A 26,136-nucleotide genomic window follows, 5' to 3' on the forward strand; every position below is an offset into this window, starting at 1 on the left:
ATATTCAGTTTTGAATTTGTTTCCAGAAATATTTAACAAATGACTCCATGTGACTCAGTGCAATAGTGTGTTGGCTAATAAAATTGAAGGTCTAGCCTCAGGTGTATTTCAAAACTTGCTAGTAATTTTCAAGTTAAAATGTTGACTAACCTGCCATCCTAACAATTAATTTTTTTTTGTTATAGATAACTACTCTTATTAACCATAAGGATAAACCAAAGCGGTCAGACAAGACGCTGCAAGCAATTCAGCGGGTGGGCCAAGCGGTTAACCTAGCAGTTGGAAGATTTGTTACAGTAGGAGAAGCCATAGCCAATGAAAATCGAGAATTGAAAGAGGAAATGAGTATTGCTTGCATTGAGGCAAAGCGAGCAGGTATGTGGTTGTTTAAGAAATCTGCCATTTATGTTGCTATGCTACACCTGACATTGAAAACAAACGGAATCTACTGCTTTCATCTATTGCAGCCATTAAACATGATTTTTGGAGTTGTTAAAGACCTTTTTAGTGATGACCCTTGCCTACATTCAATACCTGATTGGTACCAGTGCTCTCACACTCCACCTGCTGTCCAAACTTCCACCGTTATGTCTAAAGTTGGCAGATGATGGCATTCTTGTGTCATGCTTTATTGTGTGGATCACTTTGCCACAAGAAGTTTCACTTTTCCCTTTTTTAATTAAAAAACCAACAACCCAGCAATCCCCCCCCAACAAACCCTAAAGTTGTATTTACAAGTACTTTCAGGATGACCAATGGTGAATCTACGTATTTTCCCATTCCTTGCAGTAATTTTCCCTATTTCTAAATTGGAGCACCTGTATTTGTAGTTTTGATGAGGGAATCTTTAAATTAAGGAAATATAAATCAGTGAATTAAATTACTGTTTATTTTAAAGAAACATAATTGATTTATATCTGGTTGAGTCTTCACAAAACTAACTTGAAAACGTGTGCTATTGCAATTTGTAATACATTTTAATATAAAATCACACTGTAAATACTGTTTTTTAAATTCTTATTTTAAAGGCCCCATTTGTAGGGTATTTTTATTTTAGTTTTACAAAGCCACTGTAAGCAAAGAACAAAACCATAAGAAAATATTAAACATGTCTTTTTTTATAACTTTTTTCATCCAACCAAAGGAGCAAAATTTGTCACTGTAAATTACTTCAGTGTTAACACTGAAATGTTGTGTAGAGCTTCAAAACCTTAAGAAAATCCAAATATCTGAAAACCATTTAATGCAACATGAAGCATTACTCCAATCAGTGATTTAAAACAAAAAATTGCAGGCAGTTACCACTGATTTGTCGTCATTGACATTCACTTTCAAGACCTTCAGAATTAAAATACTTGAAGGCAAGCTAAACTTGAAAGCACTGTTTATTTCCATTCCATATAGTCTTTGAGTAATTGTCCATATGGATTCCACTCCTTGTGTTCTTGCCCCTGATGTGCACATGATTACTGGCCAAAAGAATCCAGTGTCCATTGGGGCTACGAAGGACAGAGCAGGCCATCAGTTCCTCCATACCACCTGGCAGTGAGATGGACCCCTAGCACACTGAGCGTTGTTAATTAGTTTGGTTAATTAGGTTAGTCACCCACTGGCGCAAAAAAAAAAGTAGTAATTTTTTCTTAGATAAATGTTTAGGATAGAGCACCTACGCTTTGTTACAGGTGTCTAGCATCATGGCACAAGCAAAAACAATAGATTTAAGGCTTGTCTCTCATGGAGAGCTTTGATGCCTGTTAACAACAGGCACTCTGATGTCTGCTCTGCCTTGGAGAAGGACACATTCTGTAGCAATGTTCTATTTGTTGCTCTTTGTCCAAGTTCACTCAGAGCAAGGAAAGCCTGCCTGAAACTATTTCCCAAAAGATCAATGCAAGCTGCCTCAGACTACTGAGAGGAAGGCTATAGCCATGCCTCAGCCATCCAATCATTCCTTCTCTGTTAATGTCTTTGGGAGGCTGGATTCCACCCCGATATCCCGAGCCATGTTTTATCAAAGGCCCCATTCATCTGCTATTGCATCAGCATTGGTATCTTCAGACAGAAAGGAGCACTTCTCCAGAGATGAGCCAAGGCTTGGGTCATCCGTGCCCAGCAAGTTGAGACACCAAATCATCAGACTCGTGATTTGTCTTGAGAGCATTCTTCTGAGGGCCTGAAGCCTCAAGGCTTCTTCCAGTTACCCAGTACCAACCTCAAAGACCGCATATGTGGTACCTGCTAAATCTGTGGACCGTGCTGCCCTTGGTTCCAACTCCTCAGCATTGACCCTGTAAAAGAGTGCCTTAGTACTTGGTATTTCCAGTACCTTCCGCCTTCATGCAGACAATGTCTGCTATACCTGTTACCGTGGAACCAACAATCTTGGCACCTAAACTGTACGTCATGCCACGTGACTTATCAGTGATCTGAGTACCGGAGTCCTCTCTCTCTCTTTGAGAGATTGAGGGTGGTGATATCCAAACCACCAGCTTCAGAGTTACTGGTACATCAGATTAAGGCGGTATCCTTGGCACCCACCTCCCCCATACTGAGACAGACCCCTTTGGGGGAAGTATACCCTTCTGTTGGGCATAGCATGGACTCATCTCCAACCTGTCCATTTTCCCTTTCCTGGGTAGCACATTGAAAGTCAAGTAGGGATTCTAAAGAGGAGTCCATGAAAGGTAGAAGAAAGAGACCTCGGGCACATAGGAATCCTCCTCCTTGGGTGCCCCCATGTGTCTCCCACGTCAATATCCCTACCCTTACCATCCATGGTCCTATTGAACAACCTGTGGTGTGCAGCCATGTTTCAGAAAGCCTGCATCATCCACTTTCTCTAGGGCTAGATCAGCCGCTCCAAATAGGCAAATCAGATCATCTCCAACAAGTCTGCCGCGGGTGCATTTCGGATAATGGAGAATCAAGAGGAGGATAGTGAAGGAAGAGCATCAGCTGCAAAGCGAAGAACTGCTGCTTTCTCCTCATCTTCCCCAGATGAGGACATGAAACTACCTTTGCCTGCCTCATTAGTTGAATTCAAGGTATTCCAGGACTTCATGAAGCACATGGCAGAGACCTTGGATGTACCCCTGGAGGTAATTCAAGAGAAATGGGACAAACTCTAGGACATCCTACATGCCAGGGCTAATGGAACTTGCAAAAAAAAAAAAAAATGCAATTAACTGACAGGTGGTACCAGGTATCTGAAAGGGGTCTAAATATTTTTGGTTACATATACCACCAGGTTCAGGAGAAGCCAAAACAGGGACCTCCTAATTCTACACCAGGAGAGAAGGACCTAAAGAAATTGGACACCTTCAGTCACAAGTTATGCACATCAGTTGGCCACCCTCATCTGGAGCTAACTATCAGGCTCTCCTCTCCAAATATGGCTATTTAACATAGGACCAGTTGTCTCAGTTTGTAGACAAACTCCCTGTAGGCTAATTCCCTAAGGAACACCAAGAAGAGATGAAGTCCCTCATGGATGAGGGCTGACTGCCTTCCTGCAATTGACAGCAGGATGGAATGAGCTGTGATACAATGACACGTACTATGGCCTCAGCAATAGTTATCATGGCTGCTGTCCTTGGTAACCCAGTGAGGTCTAGGGAACAATCGAGGACCTGCCGTTCGAAGGCAACAAACTTTTAAATTTAGTCCTGGATGAAGCCGTCACTCCTTGAAAGACTCCAGGGTGATTGTGTGCTTTTGGGGCCTTCTTGTCTCTCTCATATTGCTGCAGAGTGGCTATTTGACAGATGCCTTTCTTATCCCCTGGACACTGGGACTAACATATGCTTTCCCACCAAGCCCCATGAGGGAAACTGAGCAAGATGCAGGGTGGATGATTGATAGCCCCTAGCTGAGACAGGCAGTTCTGGTATTAAGTTCTGGTGAACCTTTCAACGCAGTATTCTGCCAGTCCTGACTGAGAGTCTTGCAGAACAGCAGTCAGATCCTACACCTAGATACAGCTTTGTTGCATCTGACAGACTGGATGCTGGCTGGATGTCATCCACCAAAAGAAGCTGTTCAGCTGAGTTTCCAGAATATTCTGCTCTCCAAAGCAGGACATCTTCAACGAGACTGACTTACTAAGCTTTATGGAAATGATTTTCTATTGGCGCATCTGAGCACAAAGAATCCGAACTCATGCGCATGGGGTACATGCACACCAAGAATGGAATCTGTGTGGACAACACATCTCAAAGAACCACAGTTACTGTGAGGTAAGTAACCATTCTTTCACCGGGCCAAATGATGAAAATAGTCATTAAACACAGCAGAAGAAGCCATTGCAGTTTACAGTTGACATACTGCTTTCATGGTTGCATCTGTTTTCTCTTGGGATATTTACTTGAGACATTAACTAATGAACAGTTATCGTGTTTTTCAGTATTTAATTAGAGAGCATAACTTTCTGGAATGGAGAAATATTGTTGGCAGAAACACACTTCCAGCAGAAACTTGTATAATGCTTTCTCTGTGTGGATGCTGGTGATGGTGGAGATTAATCATCTGTTAGAAAATTACATGGTGTTGCAACCTGATCACACTGTTTTATGAACTCATATTTTTACATAACATAATTGCAATTCAGTAAAAAGATTTTTCAGGCTTCTTCCAGTCTTCAGTGGATTTAGCGATTGAACATGAATTCTTCTGTACAAAATCAAGTACCACTGCAACTGGCATTAATATTCAGAGCAATTCCCTAGCACAACTCGTCACATTAATATTTGTTACTTTCTGGCAAAGTCAGTATTCTGCTGCACTCCTCACAGACTTTGTGAACTCAGATGTTTATGTTTCAGTCTACTTGAGGCATGACAAATATACAGACATTTTCCTGTTAATATTTGGCAAACTACAAAGTAGTTGATGCAAAATAATTTAATTGGAAGTAGGATCTTTGATATTCTTTCCTTTCAAGCCTTTTGACAGTAAATTTAGAATGTGTATAGAACTGTATGTAGCTATTAGCGGCACTACCTTTTGCAAAGATGGCACCTATATTCCTTGCCACTTTTGACAGTATCCTGAGTGATTGTAATCAAATAGACATGTAAATTGCTCCTCCTATAGCAGTTACTGTATCATACACAATAGTTTGTGTTACTCCATATATCTATACTCGTATATATGCAGTAACTGGATAGTTTGTGAAAATGTTTCTGTCCAGATCCTTCAAAAAGACTTCAGCACCTAAATAGTTCTGAGTTCAATGGGACTACTCACATTCTTAAAGTTAATTGGGTAAATTTCTGCAGGATCGGGCTGAAGTCTTCTTGGCTTGGAACACTTCATAAAGTACCCAGCCACTGTAAATCCGTATGGTGAAGTATAGCCTGATTGAAGCATTTCAGTTTGCTTGAATAATGGATTTCAGTATATCTCAAGGTGGTGCTGGTTGCAAATAAAATATAGGCTATTGGTAGAGCCCTTCCCGGATACACAAGTATGGCACTAGTATGTGCAAGGGACAGCTGCTGGTGAGCCTGGTGCCTGCCCCACTGGGCAAGGCTGGGGGTGGCACAGCAATACCGGAGGAGCTGCCAGGGCTGGGCACTGGCTCCTGTGAGTGGCAGCCTGACGTGCAGTGGCGAAAGCAGCTGCGTTTGCTGGCCCGGTTGCTGGCCATGGCCCTGCTGGTCTTGCTCATTGTCACCAGAGCCCTGCAGCTCTGTGGATATCTGCTTTATATCTGCAGATATAAATTGTGTAGCCACACAGGGCTCTAGCTATTTTCTTATCAATTTTGTGTTTGAGTTTTGTTTTGAGAACACCACCAGGATGTCAACGAGGTCCTGGGGCTTCTCTCTTTTGGCATAAATCAACATTTTAAGTGTGAAACTTCTTAGTAAAAAAAACCCTGTCAAATCTGAAGTTCTTCTAACAATTAAACTAGTTTAAAAAAAAAAAAAAAAAAAAAGTACAAGCACCCACTGCAGCAATTTGACTGTAAATTGGAATAAAGTAAAGAACTAAGATAATATAAATACAAAATCTTATTTAAATACAATTTAAAAGTTTTTTTCCATCCTGATCTTACTATTTATTTTTGTTTTTATTCTCTTGCACTGTGCTTAAGGCGCTTTTGGTAAAATATTAAGGCTAAACTATATAAATAAAAAAATTGGGAGTGAGTTATTCTTGATTGTTTGAATAAATTGATATGAAGTTGCATTTTTGTGTAGGTAAAAGCATGGCTGTAGAGTTGGTATGAGGGGGTTTGAAGACCTGGATAGCGTTTTGGATGTTATTTTTTATTCTACTTGCATTTTTTGGTGTGTGTGGTTTTATTGTTTATTGCTCCAACATTAACACTAATTTGACTACAGGGTTTTGTAGCCAGTGACTTGATTTCTATGTACAACAAGCAAAAAAATATTTTTTTTAACTTCTAGTGTACATAAATTAAAAAGGGGGGGAGAAGGGTGAAAACACTTTTGAATCATGATGGGATAGGTCTAACCAGCATGGCTTTTGCACTCTGTTAGAATTTTTTGTCAATAAACACGTGAAAAAGTTGGTACACAGTAAGGAGGTAAATTTGTAGGTAACATACAAGTCTGATTAGTCAAGACTAGGAAAAACTGACGAGCCTTAAGAACAACCTTACAAAGCTACATGAATAGGCAGCATCATGGCAGATTAAATCCAATGTTGACCAATGTACGGTACTGCAGGTTGGAAAAAGTAATTTTAACTACTCATGCATACTTGGTTCACTCAGGAATGAGTACTTGGTGGTACTAAGAGAGGTCAATGAAAACCTCAAAGTTGTGCCATTCTATTTCATTCTTGATACACTATATTTTCAGTATTTTCTATCAGTCACAGGGTAAAAAGAACGAAACAGTCACCAAAAATATATAGCAGAAAAAGCGGAAAGTGGTTCAGAGGGAGATAGAGAATGATCAGTGGCATGGAGACACTGGAGCTGTTTAGGTTTGAAGAGCAAATGAATCGAATGGGACATGATGAATGATATAGAGAAGGTAGATGGAGATGTCCTCTTTTTTTTTTTTTTTTTTTTGCCTCTTCTCTCTCCCCCCCCCCCCCCCCTATAATACAAGGAGATAAATTAAAAAGGAATAACTTTAAACTGAGAAATACTTTCACACAATGCATAGTTAGTCTGTGGGACTCATTGCCTGAAAATACTGTTGAGGCAAAAAAATTAACAAGATTCAAAAAAGTTTGTATGTTTGTATGGATAACAAGAATAACTAGTTGTCAGTAAGGATTAAAATGAAAAACCCAAGAGTTTTGGAAGAGAGATAAACCCTCATGCTTCAAGACATAAGCAGGCCTAACAGATCACATTAGGAAAAAACTTACTCTACAGGTTATTCTGTAACTGCTTACTGTAGGGTTCTTGCAACTTTTTTCTGAAGCATCTGGTATTGGCCACTGAGACACAAGATGTAGGACTAGATGGGCCACTTGTATGATCCACAATGACAATTGCTGTTACTATATTTTGTCATAGTGGTTAAAAGAAACTCAACAAGTGATGTTTTGAGTCAAAGCAGAGCTTGTTTTGCCTTTGAGTGAAAATTTAATATGAAAGGTAATTGGTTTTTTTACAACTATTTGCTTCGATGTTCAGTTTAAAAGGCTCCCCATACCTTCTCCCAGAAAGTAGTAAAGCATTATTTACACATGTATACACAGTATATACAATTCTCTCTTACTTAAGGTAAGATGTCAGGTTATTTAAGCCAAGCAGTAGAGATGGGAGCAGGAGGGAAGCGGAGGGTAGAGGAATGGGTGTGGGCTGGGATCTGGCAACAAAGCAGTGAGTATGAGAGTACTTTTGAGCTCGGAACCAGGAGGTGAAGCTATTGGACTATGATCCAGCTAGCCATGCAATGCCCCTTTGGGGGCTGGGATAGTAGAAGGGCAGGAAGGAGGCTCCAGGTAGCAGAAGGGACCAAGGAGACTGCAGATAGCAACCCTGGGGAGATGCAGGGAGTCCATGATTTGGCAGAAGCAGGCAACTGGAGGCGGACTGGGGAGGGATAGAGGCTAGTTGGGGCGCTGGGGGAGGAGGGCGTTGGCCCCGAAGGACAGGGGGTGGGGAGGACATGAGGCTGGGGGGCTCCATGGACCACTTGGGGGCAGCAGCACAAGGCTGGGGTGGGGGGGTTCTGGAGGGGCTGTGCTGTGCTTGGTGCCCTGACACAAGCAGATTCTGTAGGAACTGGTAGGGCACTTACCAGCTGGGTTGCTTGATAGGGCAGGGACCATGAGTTGTGGCTCTATGGCCCGGCCGTCTCTGCCGTCTCCACGAATACTGGGTGATACACAAGACAAGGTGAAGAGTTTGAATTAGGGCCCCAACAGCACTGGCCTCTGGTTAGGCTGCAGAGTGAGCATGTGCCACCCAATTGCTCCATGACTGGAGGGGCAGGGTGCAGAGGAGACACATCAGCCAGGCTCCCACAGGACTCCCAGCACAGCGCCTGTGCAGCTTCTGGGGTGTGTGGAGACACTCTCTCCCCCATCTCTCCGCCCCTCCCCCTGGAACATTGCCGCTCGCAGCCCTGAATGTTCCTTTGTGCCCCACAGTTTGAAAACTGGGCATTTGTCCTCTTTGCTCTTTCCAAGGGAGGATCAGTTGGCAAGAACAAACGGAACAAATGCCCAGCTTTGCCAAAAAAGTTGGGACCTCTGGGACAGGGTTTAAAAAGGGGTCTGTCCTGGCCAAAATGGGACACATGGTCACCTAGAGATGGTGGATTTTGAGATTGGGTGTGACAGCATTAGGTGTTTCATCTTTATGTTTTGTGCTTGGTATTGGGCTGTTACGTTTGCTCTTAAAGCACAGGAGTTACTCATTTAAAGCATGTGAGTAATGTAGTAAATGATTGGTATTTAAAGCTGTTTTCTCAAGGTTAGTAAAAACTTGATCCACATTTTTCCAAACATGTTCTAGGTAACTTCTGTTTTACTGATATAGACCAGGGGCGGGCAAACTTTTTAGCCTGAGGGCCGCATCAGGTTTCGGAAATTGTATGGAGGTCCGGTTAGGGGCAGGGGTTGTGGCCCTCCCCCACCCCCTATCTGCCCCCCTCTCCCCCCAGGACTCCTGCCCCATCCAACCCCCCCGTCCCCTGCCACCCCATCCAACCCCCCCTCCTTCCTGACTGCCCTCCTGGGACCCCGCCCCATCCAACCACCCCTTCTCCCTGTCCCCTGACTGCCTCCGGAACCCCTGCCCCTGACTGCCCCTCGCTGCCCCATCCAACCCCTCCTCTCATTCCTGACTGCCCCCCCCCGGGACCCCTGCCCTCCCTGTTCCCCCACCCTCTGACCGCCCCGACCCCTGCCCACCCCCCCCGAACTCCCCTGCCCCCTTACCGCGCTGCTTGGAGCGCTGGTGGCACTACAGCCACGCCGCCCGGCTGGAGCCAGCCATGCCGTCACCACCGCGCAATACAGAGCACTGGGTCAGGCCGTGCTGCCCCAGAAGCTCGCAGCCCCGCCACCCAGAGCATTGCGCCGGCGGCGGAGCAAGCTCAGGCTGTGGGGGAGGGGGAACAGCAGGAGAGGGGCCGGGGGCGAGCCTCCTGGGTAAGGAGCTCAGGGGCGGCCTGTGGGCTGCAGTTTGCCCACCTCTGATATAGACACTTTAGATTTCATAATAGTATGTTTCTTGTACATTATGGGAGCACTGGTGTTGTGTTACAGCGATAAAAACAAACCTTATTCTCTTAGCTCTTGGAGAAAGTTGCTGTAAATAAATAGACAGTGTTGTAATTGTGAAATTTTACATTATTCAATTTTTAAAACATAATTTTCATCATTTATTTTCTCTGTTCTTCCTTTCTGTCTATGACTCTGCATCGTCTTCCTAAAACCTATACACAGTAGTGTCATTACAGTGCTTCCCCAGTAGCCCAACAAATACAAAACTATTTTACTGGATATTTAAAATTCCTGTTGGGGGCTGTTTATTCTTTACACTTGAGAATTTTTAAAACAAAATGAAATCTACAAATCAGTTAGCTGGTGAGAATACTAGCCACGACTTGACAGAATAAATGCTGGTTGGACTATGGGTTCTTCTGTTTTTGTTCCAGTGCTTGCATGAACTTAATTTTTGCTATTAAAAAGAAAAAAAGTAGGAGAGCAATACTAACTTTCATTTTTTTCCAAAGCAAAATTAAACCTACAAGCTCTTGAGGGCAAAACCAAAATTTTGGTCATGTTTGAGGGAGAGAAGGAGCAAATATCAAGCAGCTGGGAGCTGAAGTGAGGAGGCAGAATCATCTATAGTTAGTAATAGGAAACAAGACAAAAGGGAGCAAGCAATATCTGCAAGGCAGGTGCCCCTTATCCCTTTTAATATAGGCATTTTTTATGTTCTCAGCTTTTTTCTGTTTTAAAAGCACAAAAGTTATTTATTTATTTTTGTTTTTTTAGGTGAAACAATTGCACAACTTACAGATGTAGCTAACTTGGATCATCCAGAATCTGATGGCCGGATAACCATTTTTACAGACAAAACAGGAGTAGTAAAAGCTGCAAGATTGCTGCTTTCGTCAGTGACAAAGGTGCTGGTGCTGGCAGACAGAATAGTTATTAAACAAATTTTAGCTTCCAGAAACAAGGTATTTAAGTGTCTCTTGTTATTCCTGAAACTATATGTGCTGGAGATGTGAGAGAATTTGGTACAAAATGAAGTAATACTTTGCATTACACTTAGTATTAAAGAACTATGGTTTTTTTCCTCCTTAGTTTAACTATATATATTTTAAGAGAAGAAACTGTGAAACTTGTAAAAAAGTCTATTTAGATTCTTTATTTCAGGAAATACTGAATCAAGAGACTTTAGGTCACATTTGCAATTAACTTGTCTTATATACTTTGCTTTATATTCTCTTGTCTGTCAATATGGCTACATTTGTTTAATCTATTAGTGGCACTTCTTGGGGTTGGGGGGAAGTAATACAAAATAGTTAAATATTGCCACAAGGTATCCTACCCAGTGTGTGAAGAGTGGTTATTGTTGGGCAAGTGTCTAAAGTTATTTTGGTGACTTTGAGCATTGTGTCAAAAGACTTGAGGTGCTATTTTGTGAGGAGAAAGATGAGGTGGTGTGTTAGTGTTCATTTACTTTGGCACGGAAAAAAATTGGCTTTTATATTTTCTGTTGGGTGCAAAGGATGGCTGTTGGTAAAATGGCCAATGAAAATCTCTCTTCTGTTAGATCCAACAGGACATTTTTAAACATGTTTCCACCAACTGTCAGCAGCAAGGCAAAGAGCACGTTCTCAACATGTCAGCAGTAAAGAGCTGAGGAGGATCCATAAGCTGAGGCTGGCTGGATGAATGGAGAGGAATGCTAATGAGAGAGTCCATGTCTGTTTTTTAGATTGAAATAAATATTTTATGAGACACAAGGTAGGTGAGGTGATATCTTTTATTGGAGCAACAGAAATTGGTCCAATAAAAGCTTTCAAGTTTCACAGAGCTCTTCCTCAGGTCTGAAAAAATGTAACCAGAATGTCTCAGCTAAATACAAGGTGGGTCAGATTGTTAAGCATAAGGGGTTCACATATGTTGTAGACCACCACTTCAAATAAAGTGGGCAGTTAAGCTCCCAGGCTTGTCTTTTGAAGGTGTTGTACAGGTTTCCTTTGAGGACAAGGACTGAGAGGTCAGCTATGGAGTGATCAAGTGTGAGAAGTGTTTGGCCATGGATGATAGGGTGTTCTTGTCTTGTTTTTCTGTGGTCTGTGTGTGTAGTGATTGTGTGGCTTCAACCACATAGTTGTTGTTTGGGGCCTTTAGTGCATTGGACGAAGTATACCACATGTTGTTACAGGCATGTGTAGGACCATTTGGTTGGTGTTGGTCCTGCTTTGAGCAGGGGGTTGGACTAGATGACCTCCTGAGGTCCCTTCCAACCTTGATATTCTATGACCAATGGCTCTTGAGGGTGTGTTGGGAATGGGGAGTATTGATCATTGTAGCAGTGGAGATATGACTCCAGATGCAGGTTTTGCATCCTTGTTTGTGCCAGAGTCTGATACTGCTTTGAGCTGTGATGCCTTAGTAGATGGGGAACTTGTTTTGGTTGAGGGTCATGAGGCTGGGGGGTTGTTTGGCAGTCAGAAGAGGGAGTTTGGGAAACTTTTTTTGCAGGTTGTGGTTCCTGTGGGTTGTAATTGTTTGATACCTAAGCCCCTTAGTTTAACTTCAAACTGTTTTTTACCAAAAAATTCCCGGGTTTTACAAAAAGTATTCATTTTTTTTCCTGATTTTTTTCACCCTACTTTTATATCATTCAAATATATTAAAAAATAACTTGTTTTATTAGGAAAATACAGTACATTGCATGAGATATATGTATTATGATAATACATTAGTCTGTGTGTGTATATGCAAAGCTGCCTGTTGAAATAAGGCTATGTATTAGTCTAGAAGATACACACAATAAACAAACAGGCACGCATGCAGGCTCTGAAGTGTGTGCACATTTGAATGTACTGATGAATCTCATGCCCACCACATACACATTTTGAACTGTTAGCAGATAATGGTTTAAAGATTTAACACCCTAAAATGGGAAGAAAATGAAAATCTGTATGAGAGTAAGTTTCAGAACACAAGGAAGTATTTGAAAGTTTTAAAAATACAAAAACAGGAGAAAAGGATGAAGTTGAGTTTATGCGCTTCAAATGTGTGGCCCAATTATTAAATGTAAATATTTATAGGCTAATAGTTCTAAGTCTACAACAGTAAACTGTTTATTCAAATGAAAAGTTTTATTTGGGGATTAGAGATGGCATTGTTTAAGGCCTGGTCTACACTATGACTTTAATTCGGATTTAGCAGCGTTAAATCGAATTAACCCTGCACCCGTCCACACAACGAAGCCATTTATTTCTAAATAAAGGGCTCTTAAAATCGATTTCTGTACTCCTCCCCGACGAGCGGCGTAGCGCCAAAATCGATATTGTTATTTCGAATTAGGGTTAGTGTGGCCGCAATTCGATGGTATTGGCCTCCGGGAGCTGTCCCAGAGTGCACCATTGTGACCGCTCTGGACAGCAATCTGAACTCGGATGCACTGGCCAGGTAGACAGGAAAAGCCCCACCAACATTTGAATTTCATTTCCTGTTTGCCCAGCGTGGAGAGCACAGGTGACCACAGATAGCTCAGCTCATCAGCACAGGTAACCATGCAGGCCGATAATCGAAAAAGAGCACCAGCATGGACCATACGGGAGGTACTGGATCTGATCGCTATATGGGGAGAGGATTCAGTGCTAGCAGAACTTCGTTCGAAAAGACAAAATGCCAAAACTTTTGAAAAAATCTCCAAGGGCATGATGGAAAGAGGCCACAATAGGGACTCAGATCAGTGCCACGTGAAAGTCAAGGAGCTCAGACAAGCCTATCAAAAAAGAAAGGAGGTAAACGGTCGCTCCGGGTCAGAGCCGCGGACATGCCGCTTCTACGCCGAGCTGCATGCAGTTCTAGGGGGGGCCGCCACCACTACCCCACCTCTGACCGTGGATTCCGAGGCGGGGATAATCTCATCAGCTACACCTGAGGATTCTGCGGACGGGGAAGAGGAGGAGGACGAGCTTGCGGAGAGCACACAGCACTCCCTTCTCCCCAACAGCCAGGATCTTTTTCTCAGCCTGACTGAAGTACCCTCCCAAGCCAGTATCCAAGACCATGACCCCATGGAAGGGACCTAAGGTGAGTTTACCTTTTAAAATATAAAACTTGTTTTAAAAGCAAGGGTTTTTAATGATTACTTTGCCCTGAGGACTTGGGATGCATTCGCGGCCAGTACAGCTACTGGAAAAGTCTGTTAACGTGTCTGGGGATGGAGCGGAAATCCTCCAGGGACATCTCCATGAAGCTCTCCTGGAGGTACTCCAAAAGCCTTGCCACAAAGTTTCCGGGCAGTGCAGCCTTATTCCGTCCTCCATGGTAGGACACTTGACCACGCCATGTTTGCAGCAAGTAATCTGGTATCATTGCCTGACAAAGCCTGGCAGCGTATGGTCCCGGTGTTTGCTGGCATTCAAGCAACATCCGTTCTTTATCTCGCTGTGTAATCCTCAGGAGAGTGATATCGCTCATGGTAACCTGGTTGAAATACGGGAATTTAATTAAGGGGACAGAGGTGGCCGTTCCTACTGGGCTGTTTGCCTGTGGCTGAAAAGAAATCCTTCCCTGCAGTTAGCCAAGCGCGGGGGGGGGGGGGGGGGAATTGGCCCTGAGCTTTTCGCGTTTGGCTAGCAGGGATCTTCCCTGTTACCAGCCAAGCGGTGGGGGGAGGTGTATAGTGATCATCCCAGATAATTCATGGCGGGGGGGGGAGGGGTTAGTTTGGTTTCTGCAGGGATCTTCCCTGATACCAGCCACGCGGTGGGGGGAGGGATAAAGCGATCATCCCAGAGAATTGGATGGGGGGCGGGGGTGTTTCGTTTGTTTTCTGCTGCTGAAGGTTAACAGGAAAACCGCAGCAGTCAACGGGCTTTGCTTGGTATGTGGGAAAGGAGGGCGCAGAAGCCGAAAGACAATGGCTTACCATGGCCGCATGCAAGCTGAATTCTGTTGCCCGGACCTGCATCTGTGATCTCTAACACCAAAGCCACAGGCACTCAATATTAAGATGGAAAATGCGACCTTGTACTGAAATCACATGTGCTATGTAATGTGAATAGTGTTGTTCACCGTGAAAGAGTATAAGCATTGTTCTGTAAAATGTATCATTTTAAAAACTTCTCTCCTTTTTTTCAACCCTCCCTCCAGCAGCTGCAAATTTTTCAAGCCTCCCTCCTCCGTCCCGAAGGCTATCTCAGATAAGGCGCCGTAGAAAGAGGACGTGAGACGAGATGTTCACGGAAATAATGGAATGCACCCGCAATGAAAGAGCTCATTTGAATGAGTGGAAGGACATGGTATCTAAATTTAGGAAAGATGCCAGTGAACGTGAGGTCATGAGGGACGCTCGAGATGAGAGGTGGCAGGCTGCAACGCTGGGGCTGCTGCGTGATCAAACGGACATGCTCCGGCGTCTGGTGGAGCTTCAGGAACGGCAGCAGGATAACAGACTGCCGCTGCAGCCGCTGTATAACCTCCCTCCCCCCTCACCATGTTCCATATCCTCCTCACCCAGATGTGTAAGAACGCGGGGGGGGAGGCTCCGTGCACCCTCCCACTCCACCCCAGTGGACAGCCCAACCAAAAGGCTGTCATTATATTGAATTTTTTCAGTGGCCTTTTACTTCCCTCCTCCCAAACCTCACCCAGATTACCTTGTCGGTTCTCTCCCTCTGTTTATAATCACTTAATAAAGAATACATGATTTTTAAATGATAGTGACTTTATTTCCTTTGAAAGCAAGCTGGGGGAAGGGGCAGGGTGGGTTCCTTACAGAGAATGAGTCAATAAAAGGGGTGGGTTTTCATGAAGGAGAAACAAACAGAAATTTCACACTGTAGCCTGGCCAGTCATGAAACTGGTTTTCAAAGCTTCTCTGATGCACAACGCTTCCTGGTGTGCTCTTCTAATCGCCCTGGTGTCTGGCTGCGCGTAATCAGCAGCCAGGCGATTTGCCTCAGCCTCCCACCCCGCCATAAAGGTCTCCCCCTTACTTTCACAGAGATTGTGGAGCACACAGCAAGCAGAAATAACAATGGGGATATTGGTTTGGCTGAGGTCTGAGCGAGTCAGTAGCGATCGCCAGCGACCTTTTAAACGGCCAGATGCACATTCTACCACCATTCTGCACTTGCTCAGCCTGTAGTTGAACAGCTCCTGACTCCTGTCCAGGCTGCCTGTGTATGGCTTCATGAGCCATGGCATTAAGGGGTAGGCTGGGTCCCCAAGAATAACTATTGGCATTTCAACATCCCCAACGGTTATTTTCTGGTCTGGGAAGTAAGTCCCTTGCTGCAGCCGTTTAAACAGATTAGTGTTCCTGAAGACGCGAGCGTCATGAACCCTTCCCGGCCAGCCCACGTTGATGTTGGTGAAACGTCCCTTGTGATCCACAAGTGCTTTGCAGCACCATTGAAAAGTACCCCTTGCGGTTTATGTACTGGGTACCCTGGTGCTCCGGTGCCAAGATAGGGATGTGGGTTCCATCTATCGCCCCACCACAGTTAGGGAATCCCATTGCAGCAAAGCCATCCACTATGACCTGCACATTTCCCAGAGTCACTACCTTTCGTAACAGCACCTCAGTGATTGCTTTGGCTACTTGCATCACAGCAGTCCCCACAGTAGATTTGCCCACTCCAAATTGATTCCCGACTGACCGGTAGCTGTCTGGCGTTGCAAGCTTCCACAGGGCTATCGCCACTCGCTTCTCAACTGTGAGGGCTGCTCTCATCTTGGTATTCTGGCGCTTCAGGGCAGGGGAAAGCAAGTCACAAAGTTCCAAGAAAGTGCCCTTATGCATGCGAAAGTTTCGCAGCCGCTGGGAATCGTCCCACACCTGCAACACTATGCGGTCCCACCAGTCTGTGCTTGTTTCCTGGGCCCAGAATCGGCATTCCACGGCTATAACCTGCCCCATTAACAGCATGATCTCCAAAGCACCGGGACCCGCGGTTCGATAGAATTCCATGTCCATATCCTCATCACTCTCGCTGCCGTAGCCTACTCCTCGCTGCCTGGTTTTGCAGGTTCTGGTTCAGCATAAACTGCACGATAACGCGCGAGGTGTTTACAATGTTCATGACTGCTGTCTTGAGCTGAGCGGGCTCCATGCTTGCTGTGGTATGGCGTCTGCACTGTTCACCCAGGAAAAAGGCGCGAAATGGTTGTCTGCCATTGCTTCCCTGGAGAGGGGGGAGGATATACCCAGAACCACCCGCGACAATGTTTTTGGCCCCATCAGGCATTGGGATCTCAACCCAGAATTCCAATGGGTGGAGGAGACTGCGGGAACTATGGGATAGCTATGGGATAGCTACCCACAGTGCAACGCTCCAGAAATTGACGCTAGCCCCGGTACATGGACGCACACCACCGAATTAATGTGCTTAGTGTGGCCGCATACATTCGACTTCATACAATCTGTTTCCAAAATTCGAATTATATAAATTCGGATTAATCCCGTAGTGTAGACATACCCTTAGTTCTGCAAGAAACCACATTGATGAATGGAATTCAAAGCATTAATCTACTGAATACTCTTTTTCCTTGTCTTTCCATCCACCAAAATAAACCTCAATATTTACCCAGAAAAATTAATAGTTTTTTGCACTGATTTTCACTTGTTTTTGCTGCTGTGGTAATAAACTGATAAATTCCCAGGAAAAATTAAATAAAATAAAAACTGAAAACGAAAGGCCCTAATAATACCTCATTTGTGTTTTAGTGTGGGGTGGTAGGTCACAACTAGAGGTATGTGGTCAGTGATTCCCCCTGTTCCCTGCCGTATTGAGGCTGGCTCTTCTGGGGTATTTGGATGGCGTATTCCACAATGTGATCTACTTCCCTCATTGAGTGTCTTTGTTTGGTGAAGGCGGGTTTAAGTGTGTATCTCAGACTTTCTCTTCAGAGCAAAGTTCTGTGGTATGTGAGTGCCTGGCTATAAACAGATTTCTTGGTGTGTCTGGGGTGATTGCTGGACCTGTGGAGGTAACTGTGGTTATTTGTGGGGTTTTTGTATATGGTTGTCCGTAGGGTTCCATTGTTGAAGCTGATTGTGGTATCCAGGAAGTCGATTCTGGTGGGAGTGTTCTTGAAAGAATTTGGTGGATGTGGGTGGAGGTTGTGAAAGTTGTGGTGAAAATGTGAGGAAGGTTAGGTTATCTTTCCAGAGGATGAAAATATCAACAGTTTATCTCAGGTATATCGTTGGCTTTGGGGTGCATTTTTCTAGAAATTCTCCCTTGAGGTGGCCCATGAAGAGGCTGGCATATTGGGGAACTATGCTAGTACCCATGGCTGTTTTCATGGTTTGGGATGTTTGGTGTATGGGGAGGTAACCTCCATTTTGGCAAGGATGGTGTTCTGGGGGAGGTTGTTAGCATTGCAGAGTTTCGGAAGGAAGTTGCTAGTGTCTTGGTGGAAACTGCCCCTTTGTGTGGTGGGTGGTTTGAGGATGGCTTCTGAGTCCTGATATTCCTTTGTAAGAGTGCTGTGGCCAGATATGATGGGTCTCCGTGGGTCTTCCCTTGTTTATATACCTTGGGAATCATGTAGAAGGTTCATGGGGGATGAGGTGTAAAGTTTTTCTTGAAGTTGTTTGGGGAAGATTCGATGGTATCTTTAAATTCCTGTCTGAATAGTGGTGTGGGGTCATCTCTGAGTTCTTTGTAGTTGGTGGTGTTGGAGAGTTGTCTGTTAGCCTCGTTAATGTAGACTTCACGATTAAGGACTACGATGGTGTCCTGTTTGTCATCTGTTCTTATCACTATATGGGACTGGATTTCAGGGACTTGTGTAGCTGTCCTCTTGGAGTTGGAGAGATTGTGGTGGATGTAATGTTTGTTGAGGGTTTTAGAGTTGATTTTTCCCCCCCTAAAGCAATGTGTTTCTGTCTGCTGGCATGTGTCCAGTCAGTGATTGTTTTTTCTTATGACTATGTTTGGGTATGTGGTAGTTGTAGGTGGTGTTGTCTTGTTGTGAAAAGAATTCCTTGCAGTGGAGTCGGCATAAGAATTGTTCTAGCTCTCCACATGTTAGTATGGTATCAGGTTTTGTGCTGGGGCAGAAGTTCAGTCCCTTGAAGAGTCTGAACTCTGTATTTCAGTCTGGTTAGGGGTAGTCACGTTAGGTTGATGACGTTGGGGTATCATATCCATGTGGTTGGTCCTGGTGTCATGGTTTCTCCTGGAGGTGGTGGTCTGTTGGCTGTTGAGTTGTTGTAGTTGGTTCTACTTTTGGATTTTGTGTTGAATGGCATTTTTTTGATAGCGGTGTAACTTATCCAGTGCATCAGATGCCCCAACAACAACTATGTGGATGAAACCAGACAATCACTATGCTCTTGAATGAACTCTCTCAGGAAAAATAATAACCCCAAATTCTATCACCAATGGGTGAACATTTTTCACAAACTGATCACTCCATATATGACCTCTCACTCCTCATCCTCAAAGGAAACCTGCACAACACCTTCAAAAGATGAGCCTGGGAGCTTAACTTCATAACTCTGCTGGAAACTAAAATTAATGGACTGAATAGAAACAGATTTTTAAGGCTCATAACAATTTGTAACACACCCTACTGCCTTCTAATTCTTAATTGCCCGTTTTATTTGACGTGGTCATCTTCTACATGTGTGAACCCCTTATGCTTAACAATCTGTCCCATCTTGTATTTCACTGTGACACTCTGGTTACTTTTTTTTCAGACTTCAGAAAGAGCTCTGTGAAGCCTGAAAGCACGTCCCTTCAATCAAGAGAAGTTGGTGCAATAAAAAGTATTACCTCATCTACCCTGTGTGTCGCATATCCTGGGCCCAATATGACTACAACAACACTGCAAACACAAATGTTATGTGATTTAACTTTTTAAGTCTTAAATATCTTCAATTGGTGTAATTAAAAAAAAAAATTAGGAAATATACCTTAATTTTAATGTTGATTGTTTCATATATACAATTAATCAAACTTAAGTGCAAGAAATAAAGCCAAATGGTAATACTAGGGCTGTCAAGTGATTAAAAAAATTAATTGCAATTAATCGCGTGATTTAAACAATAGAATACCATTTATTTTAAACATTTTTAGATGTTTACTACATTTTCAAATATATTAATTTCACTTACAACACAGAATACAAAGTGTACAGTGCTCACTTTATATTTATATTTGATTACAAATATTTGTACTGTAAAAAAACAAAAAAAAATATTTTTCAGTTCACCTCATACAAGTACTGCAGTGCAATCTCTTTATCATGAAAGTTGAACTTACAAATGTAGACTTAGGTACAAAAAAAACTGCATTCAAAAATAAAACAACGTAAAACTTTAGAGCCTACAAGTTCACTCAGTCCTGCTTCTTGGTTAGCCAATGACTCAGACAAACAAGGTTGATTACAATTTGCAGGAGATAATGCTGCCTGCTTCTTGTCTACAATGTCACCTGAAAGTGAGAACGAGCATTCACATGGCACTGTTGTAGCTGGCGTTTCAAGATATTTACATGCCAGATGCACTAAAGATTCATATGTCCCTTCATGCTTGAACCACCGTTCCATAGGACATGCTTCCATACTGATGACGGGTTCTGCTTGATAATGATTCATAGCAGTGCGGACTGACGCATGTTCATTTTCATCATCTGAGTCAAATGCCATCAGCAGAAGATTGATTTTCATTTTTGGTGGTTTGGGTTCTGTTTCTGCATCAGAGTGTTGCTCTTTGAAGCATGCTTTTAGAAGTCTGAACACCTCCTCCGTCTCAGATTTTGGACGGCACTTCAGATTCTTAAACCGTGGGTTGAGTGCTGTAGCTATTTTTAGAAATCTCACATTGGTACCTTCTTTTCGCTTTGTCAAATCTGGAGTGAAAGTGTTTTTAAAACAAACGTGCTGGGTAATCATCCGAGACTGCTATAACATGTGCAGAAATATATGCAGAATGCAGGTGAAACAGAGCAGGAGACATACAATTCTCCTCACAAGGAGTACAGTCAAAATTTAATCGACACATTATTTTTTTAACAAGCATCATCGGCATGGAATCATGTTCTCTGGAATGGTGGCCGAAGCATGAAGGGGCATACGAATGTTTAGCATATCTGACATGTAAATATCTTGCAACGCCAGCTATAAAAATACCATGTGAATGCCTATTCTCACTTTCAGGTGACGTAAATAAGAAGCAGGCAGCAGTATCTCCTGTCAATGTAAACAAACTTGTTTGTCTTAGCGATTGGTAGAATAAGAAGGACTGAGCGGACTTGTAGGCTCTAAAGTTTTACACTGTTTTGTTTTTGAGTGCAGTTATGTAACCAAAAAAAATCTGCATTTGTAAGTTACACTTTCACGATAAAGAGATTACACTTCAGTACTTGTATAAGGTGAATTGAAAAATACTATTTTGTTTATCATTTTTACGGTGCATGTATTTGTAATAAAAAATCATATAAAGTGAGCACTGTGCACTTTGTATTCTGTGTTGTAATTGAAATCAATATTGAAAATGTAGAAAAATATCCAAAATTATTAAATAAATTTCAATTGGTATTAAGTGTGATTCATCATGATTAATTTTTTTAATCATTAATTTTTTGAGTTAATCATGTGAGTTAAGTGCGATTAATTGACAGCCCTAGTTAATACATTAAAATTAGTAAATTAGAAATGTTCTGCAAAGGTGAACAGTATGATGCCATTGCTGTGTTAGTGACAGTAACTTGAAGGATTCTTCTTTCTAAGTGTAGTCCTTAGCAGATTCAACTATGCCTGTTCTTACTTGGAATATTGATGGTCCTACTGCTGTCAACCATCTTTGGCAATCAAATATGTAAATAAATGAGAATGTGATCTGCATGGCACAAGACACCAAGATAAGTCTAAGCAAGAAGTATGGGAATTAAACAAGAAGAGCTGGAAGTATTCATACATAAGCTAAATGCTGTGTCTTAATTGGCAGCACAGGGACTTGGTGGGATAAATCTCATGTCTGGCATATTGGTATAGAGGAGTATAAATTGTTCAGGAAGAACAGGCGCACTAAAAAGGGAGTAGGTGCTGTATATAGTCTTGATGTATAATGCACTTGATTTGAGGTCCAGAAGGAGGTTAGAGGCAGATCAGTTGAAAGTCTCTGTGAAAAGATATTAAAAAGGGTTTAAAAAAAGGGGTGGGAGGTGACATCATGGCAGTGGTCTGTTATAGACCACCAAATTGGGAAGGGGAGGTGGATGAAGCATATCTAGAACAAATAACACAAATATTGAAAACACAAGACCTGGTTGTAATGGGGGACTTCAACTGCCCAGAGATCTGTTGGAAAAGTAATATGGCAAAACACAGTATTTCCAGTAAGTTCTTGGAATGTATTGGGGACAACATTTTTGTTTCAGAATGTCAGGAAGTAACCAGAGGGACACCATTTTCGACTTAATTCTGAGCAACAGGGTGGAATTGGTGGCAACTGTGAAGGTGGAAGGCAATTCGGGTGAAAGTGATAATGAAATGATAGCTTTCATGATTCTAAGGAAAGGAAGGAGTTAGAGCGGCAGAATAAGGATAATGGACCTCAAAAAAGCAGAGTGCAGCAAACTCAGAGAACTGGTGGGAAGAAAATCTAAGGGAAAAAGTTGTTCAGGAGAGCTGACAGTTTTTCAAGGAGACTATATTAAAAGCAAAACTGCAAACTCTCCTGATGCATAGGAAAAATAGTAAGATCCCACTATGGCTCCATGAGGTGCTCTTTAATGACCTGAAAATCAAAAAGCAATTTTACAAAAAGTGGAAATTTGGATGAATTGCTTAGGAGGATTACAAAAGAATAGCACAAGCATGTAGGGATAAAATCAGAAAGACTACAGCACAAAATGAATTACACCAAGCAAGAGACATACAAGGAAACAGAAGAGGTTTAATACATTAGGAGCAAGAGAAAGATGAAGAAAAGTGTAGGTCTTCCGCTTAATGGGGAAGAAGAGCTAAAAATTGATGACATCTAGAAGCTGAGGTGTTTAATGCCTATTTTACTGAAGTCTTCACTAAAAACATTAATGGTGACCAGATACTCAGCATAATTACTAACAACATCAAGGGCGAAGGAACACAAACCAAAATAGGGAAAGAACGGATATCTAAAGAATATTTAGCAAAGTTAGATATATTCAAATTGGTAGGGCCTGATGAAATTCATCCTAGAGTCCTTAAGGAACTAGCTGAAGCAATCTCAGTACTGTTAGCAGTTATGTTTGAAAACTCATGGAGGACTGGGGAGGCCCAGATGTCTGGAGAAGAGCAAACATAGTACCAATCTTTAAAAAGGGGAACAAAGAGGACATGAGGCATTATAGACCAGTCAGCCTAAGTTTGATACCTGGAGAGATACTGGAACACATTAAAAAAACAATTTGTAAGCATCTAGAGGATAATAGGGTTATAAGGACTATTCAACATGGATTTTTTAAGAACAAATTATGTCAAAACAACCTAATTTCCTTCTTTGGCAGGGTTTCTGGCCTAGTGGATAGGAGGGAAGTAGTACACTGGATATATCTTGATTTTCAGTAAAGCTTTTGACACAATCTCACATGACCTTGTCATAAGCAAACTGGAGAAATATGGTCTAAGTGAAATTACTATAAGGTAGATGCACAACTGCTTGAAAGACCATAAAACTGTAGTTACCAATGGTTTGCTTTCAAACTGGGAGGGCATATCTAGTGAAGTCCCATTGGGGCCAGTCTTGGGTCTGGTACTGGTCAATATTTTCATTGATGGAAAGAAGTATTAAATTGGCAGATGACACTAAGATGGGAAGGGGGTTATAAGCACTTTGGAGGGCAGGATTAAAATTTCAAATGACCTTGACAAGTTGGAGAATTGGTCTGAATTCAACAAGATTAAATTCAGTAAAGACAAGAGCAAAGTACTTCAAATGCTCAGCTACAAAATAGGGAATAACTGGCTAGACAATAGTACAGCTGAAAAAAATCGAGGGCTTATAGTGAATCATGAGTATGAGTCATCAATGTGATGCAGCTGCAAAAAGGCTAATGTCACTCGGGGATGTATTAACAGGAGTTTTGTATGTAAGAGGTGGGAGATAATTGTTCTGCTCTACTTGGCATTGGTGAAGCTTCAGCTGGAGTACTGTATCTAGTTCTCGGTACCATACTTTAGGAAAGATCATAGAATAGAATCATAGAACATTAGGGTTGGAAGAGACCTCAGGAGGTCATTTAGTCCAATCTCCTGCTCAAAGCAGGACCAACACCAACTAAATCATCCTAGCCAGGGCTTAGAAACCTCTAAGGATGGAGATTCCACCACCTCCCTAGGTAACCTATTCCAGTGCTTCACCATCCTCCTAGTGAAATAATGTTTCCTAATATCCAACCTAGACCTCTCCCGCACTGCAACTTGAGACCATTGCTCCTTGTTCTGTCATCTGCCACCACTGAGAACAGTCTAGCTCCATCCTCTGGAACCCTCCTTCAGGTAGTTGAAGGCTGCTATCAAATCCCCCCTCACTCTTCTCTTTTGCAGATTAATTAACCCCAATTCCCTTAGCCTCTCCTCATAAGTGATGTGCCCCAGCCCCCTAATCATTTTCATTGCCCTCTACTTGACTCTCTCCAATTTATCCACATCCCTTCTGTAGTGGGGGGACCAAAACTGGACGCAGTACTCCAGGTGTGGCCTCACCAGTGCCGAATAGAGGGGAATAATCACTTCCCTCGATCTGCTGGCAATGCTCCTACTAATACAGCCCAATATGCCATTGGCCTTCTTGGCAATGTGGGCACACTGCTGACTCATATCCAGCTTCTCGTCCACTGTAATCCCCAGGTGCTTTTCTGCAGAACTGCTGCTTAGCATGTGGACAAATCCAAGAAAGTCCAAACTGTTCCCTCTAAGGTGCGCGCCTGCGTGGCCGCCCAGGAGACCATCAAGGTCCACGCACCTGATTACTACAGCCGCACAGGCGCGTGCATACGGGTGTAGCCACGGTGGAGCGTAGGGTGAGGTGGGGGGCAGTGGGTGAGGTGGGGGATAGTGATGGGGGAGCATGAGGCATGCAGGTCTATGGTGGGGTGACACCTCGTCCAAGCCTTGGGGCTGTGGTGAGGAGAGACACCTGTCCCCCCAGCTCCAGGGCTGCGGTGGGGACGGGAGAGAGGCCTCTCCCCTATAGAGTCCCTTCTGCCCTCTAAGGCTCCTGACTGCACCCATACAGGAGCTCACCCACACACAGCTCCACCAAGCTCGCTCTCAGAAAGTGCTCACACCCGCAGCAGAGACGCACGCACAAAATCTCTGCTTTGCCTCTGCCCTGCAGCGTCCTCCTTGGCACCCGATCTCTCTGGATATCACAATAACGGATGTAAGATAAATCGTACAGGACCCCCCTCTGCTGGGCTCCCCTAATCCTGTGTCCAGGACCCTGCTGGATTCCCTTATTACAGACAAACGGTCCATTCCTGGTCACTTGCACTATCAAATCTCCCGGGCACTTTCTCCAGATGGAGAGTGCTTCACCTCTGAGAGATGTCCAAGTTTCCTTCTAAACACACACACGCCAACCTGTCACCACATAAACCCCAGCCAGCTCAGGCAGGCATTTTTCTCGCTTTCACTTTTCTGTAATTCCCCAATAAATTATCCTGAGTAGCGCTATTCCTTTGTATAGGCAGCCAGGCCTCCAGACGTTACACATTTCAGATCTGGCAGCACCGACGTAGGAATATATCAATAATGTGCATTGCACATGTGGTGTTTGTTAAATATTTCTACCACGCAATTTTGCGACTGACAGACTTTAGGGTGTTCAGTTGTGGATTACAGAACACATATATATTGCGTCAGTTAAGTTAAACACACACACTCACACACCTCCGTGCTTTCTTTCATCTGAGCGGCGCCTACAGTAATCTAATAACCTGTTTTATAGGTCAGACAGGAACCATAAAGATAGGAATTGGGTAATTTACATGAAATCTCTTTTTTTTCCTAAGGGAGATCCTGAATTACAGCAATTAAATGTTTCTGTTCTTTGTTCTGCGGTGCCCCTACACGTGATTTATGGGGATAAGCAGTATTTTATCTGCCAAAAATATATACCTTATTGAGTCTGAGCCACATCCTAAACCAAGATGTATACAAAACTGTGAAATACCACAAATTACTACCTTTAACCAAAGAAAAAATACCTTCAAGACACCATAGAGTTTTCATTTCCTTTGGGTGAGGAATCTCAGTTTAGGTTCAGCTGTGCACGGCCAGCCACTAAATTAAATTCTGAGCAAAGGGAACTGCAACCTGAAATATGGGTTGCACATTATAGAATTTCATTGTTTTCTGCTCTTCAGAAAAGCCTGTTATGTGCATAAGACTTCAGTCTATGCATTTGCAATAGTGATAAGGAAGCTGTTCTAATATGATACACTTGAAGGGCCAAATCCTCAGCTACTGTAAATCGAAGTAGTTCCAGTG

At 43.1% G+C, this 26,136-nt stretch overlaps 1 protein-coding gene across 1 annotated transcript in view; it reads left to right on the forward strand.

Annotated features, from left to right (window-relative positions):
- CTNNAL1 (catenin alpha like 1) overlaps positions 1-26,136 on the forward strand; it is a 158,685-nt gene that overhangs the window by 38,408 nt on the left and 94,141 nt on the right. The window contains exons 2-3 of the mRNA XM_065399786.1: positions 186-375; positions 10,441-10,628. Coding sequence (XP_065255858.1) covers positions 186-375; positions 10,441-10,628 — 378 coding nt within the window. The remainder of the gene's footprint in view (positions 1-185; positions 376-10,440; positions 10,629-26,136) is intronic.

This window comes from Emys orbicularis, chromosome 2, assembly GCF_028017835.1.
Source record: "Emys orbicularis isolate rEmyOrb1 chromosome 2, rEmyOrb1.hap1, whole genome shotgun sequence".
Classification (NCBI taxonomy): Eukaryota; Metazoa; Chordata; order Testudines; family Emydidae; genus Emys; species Emys orbicularis.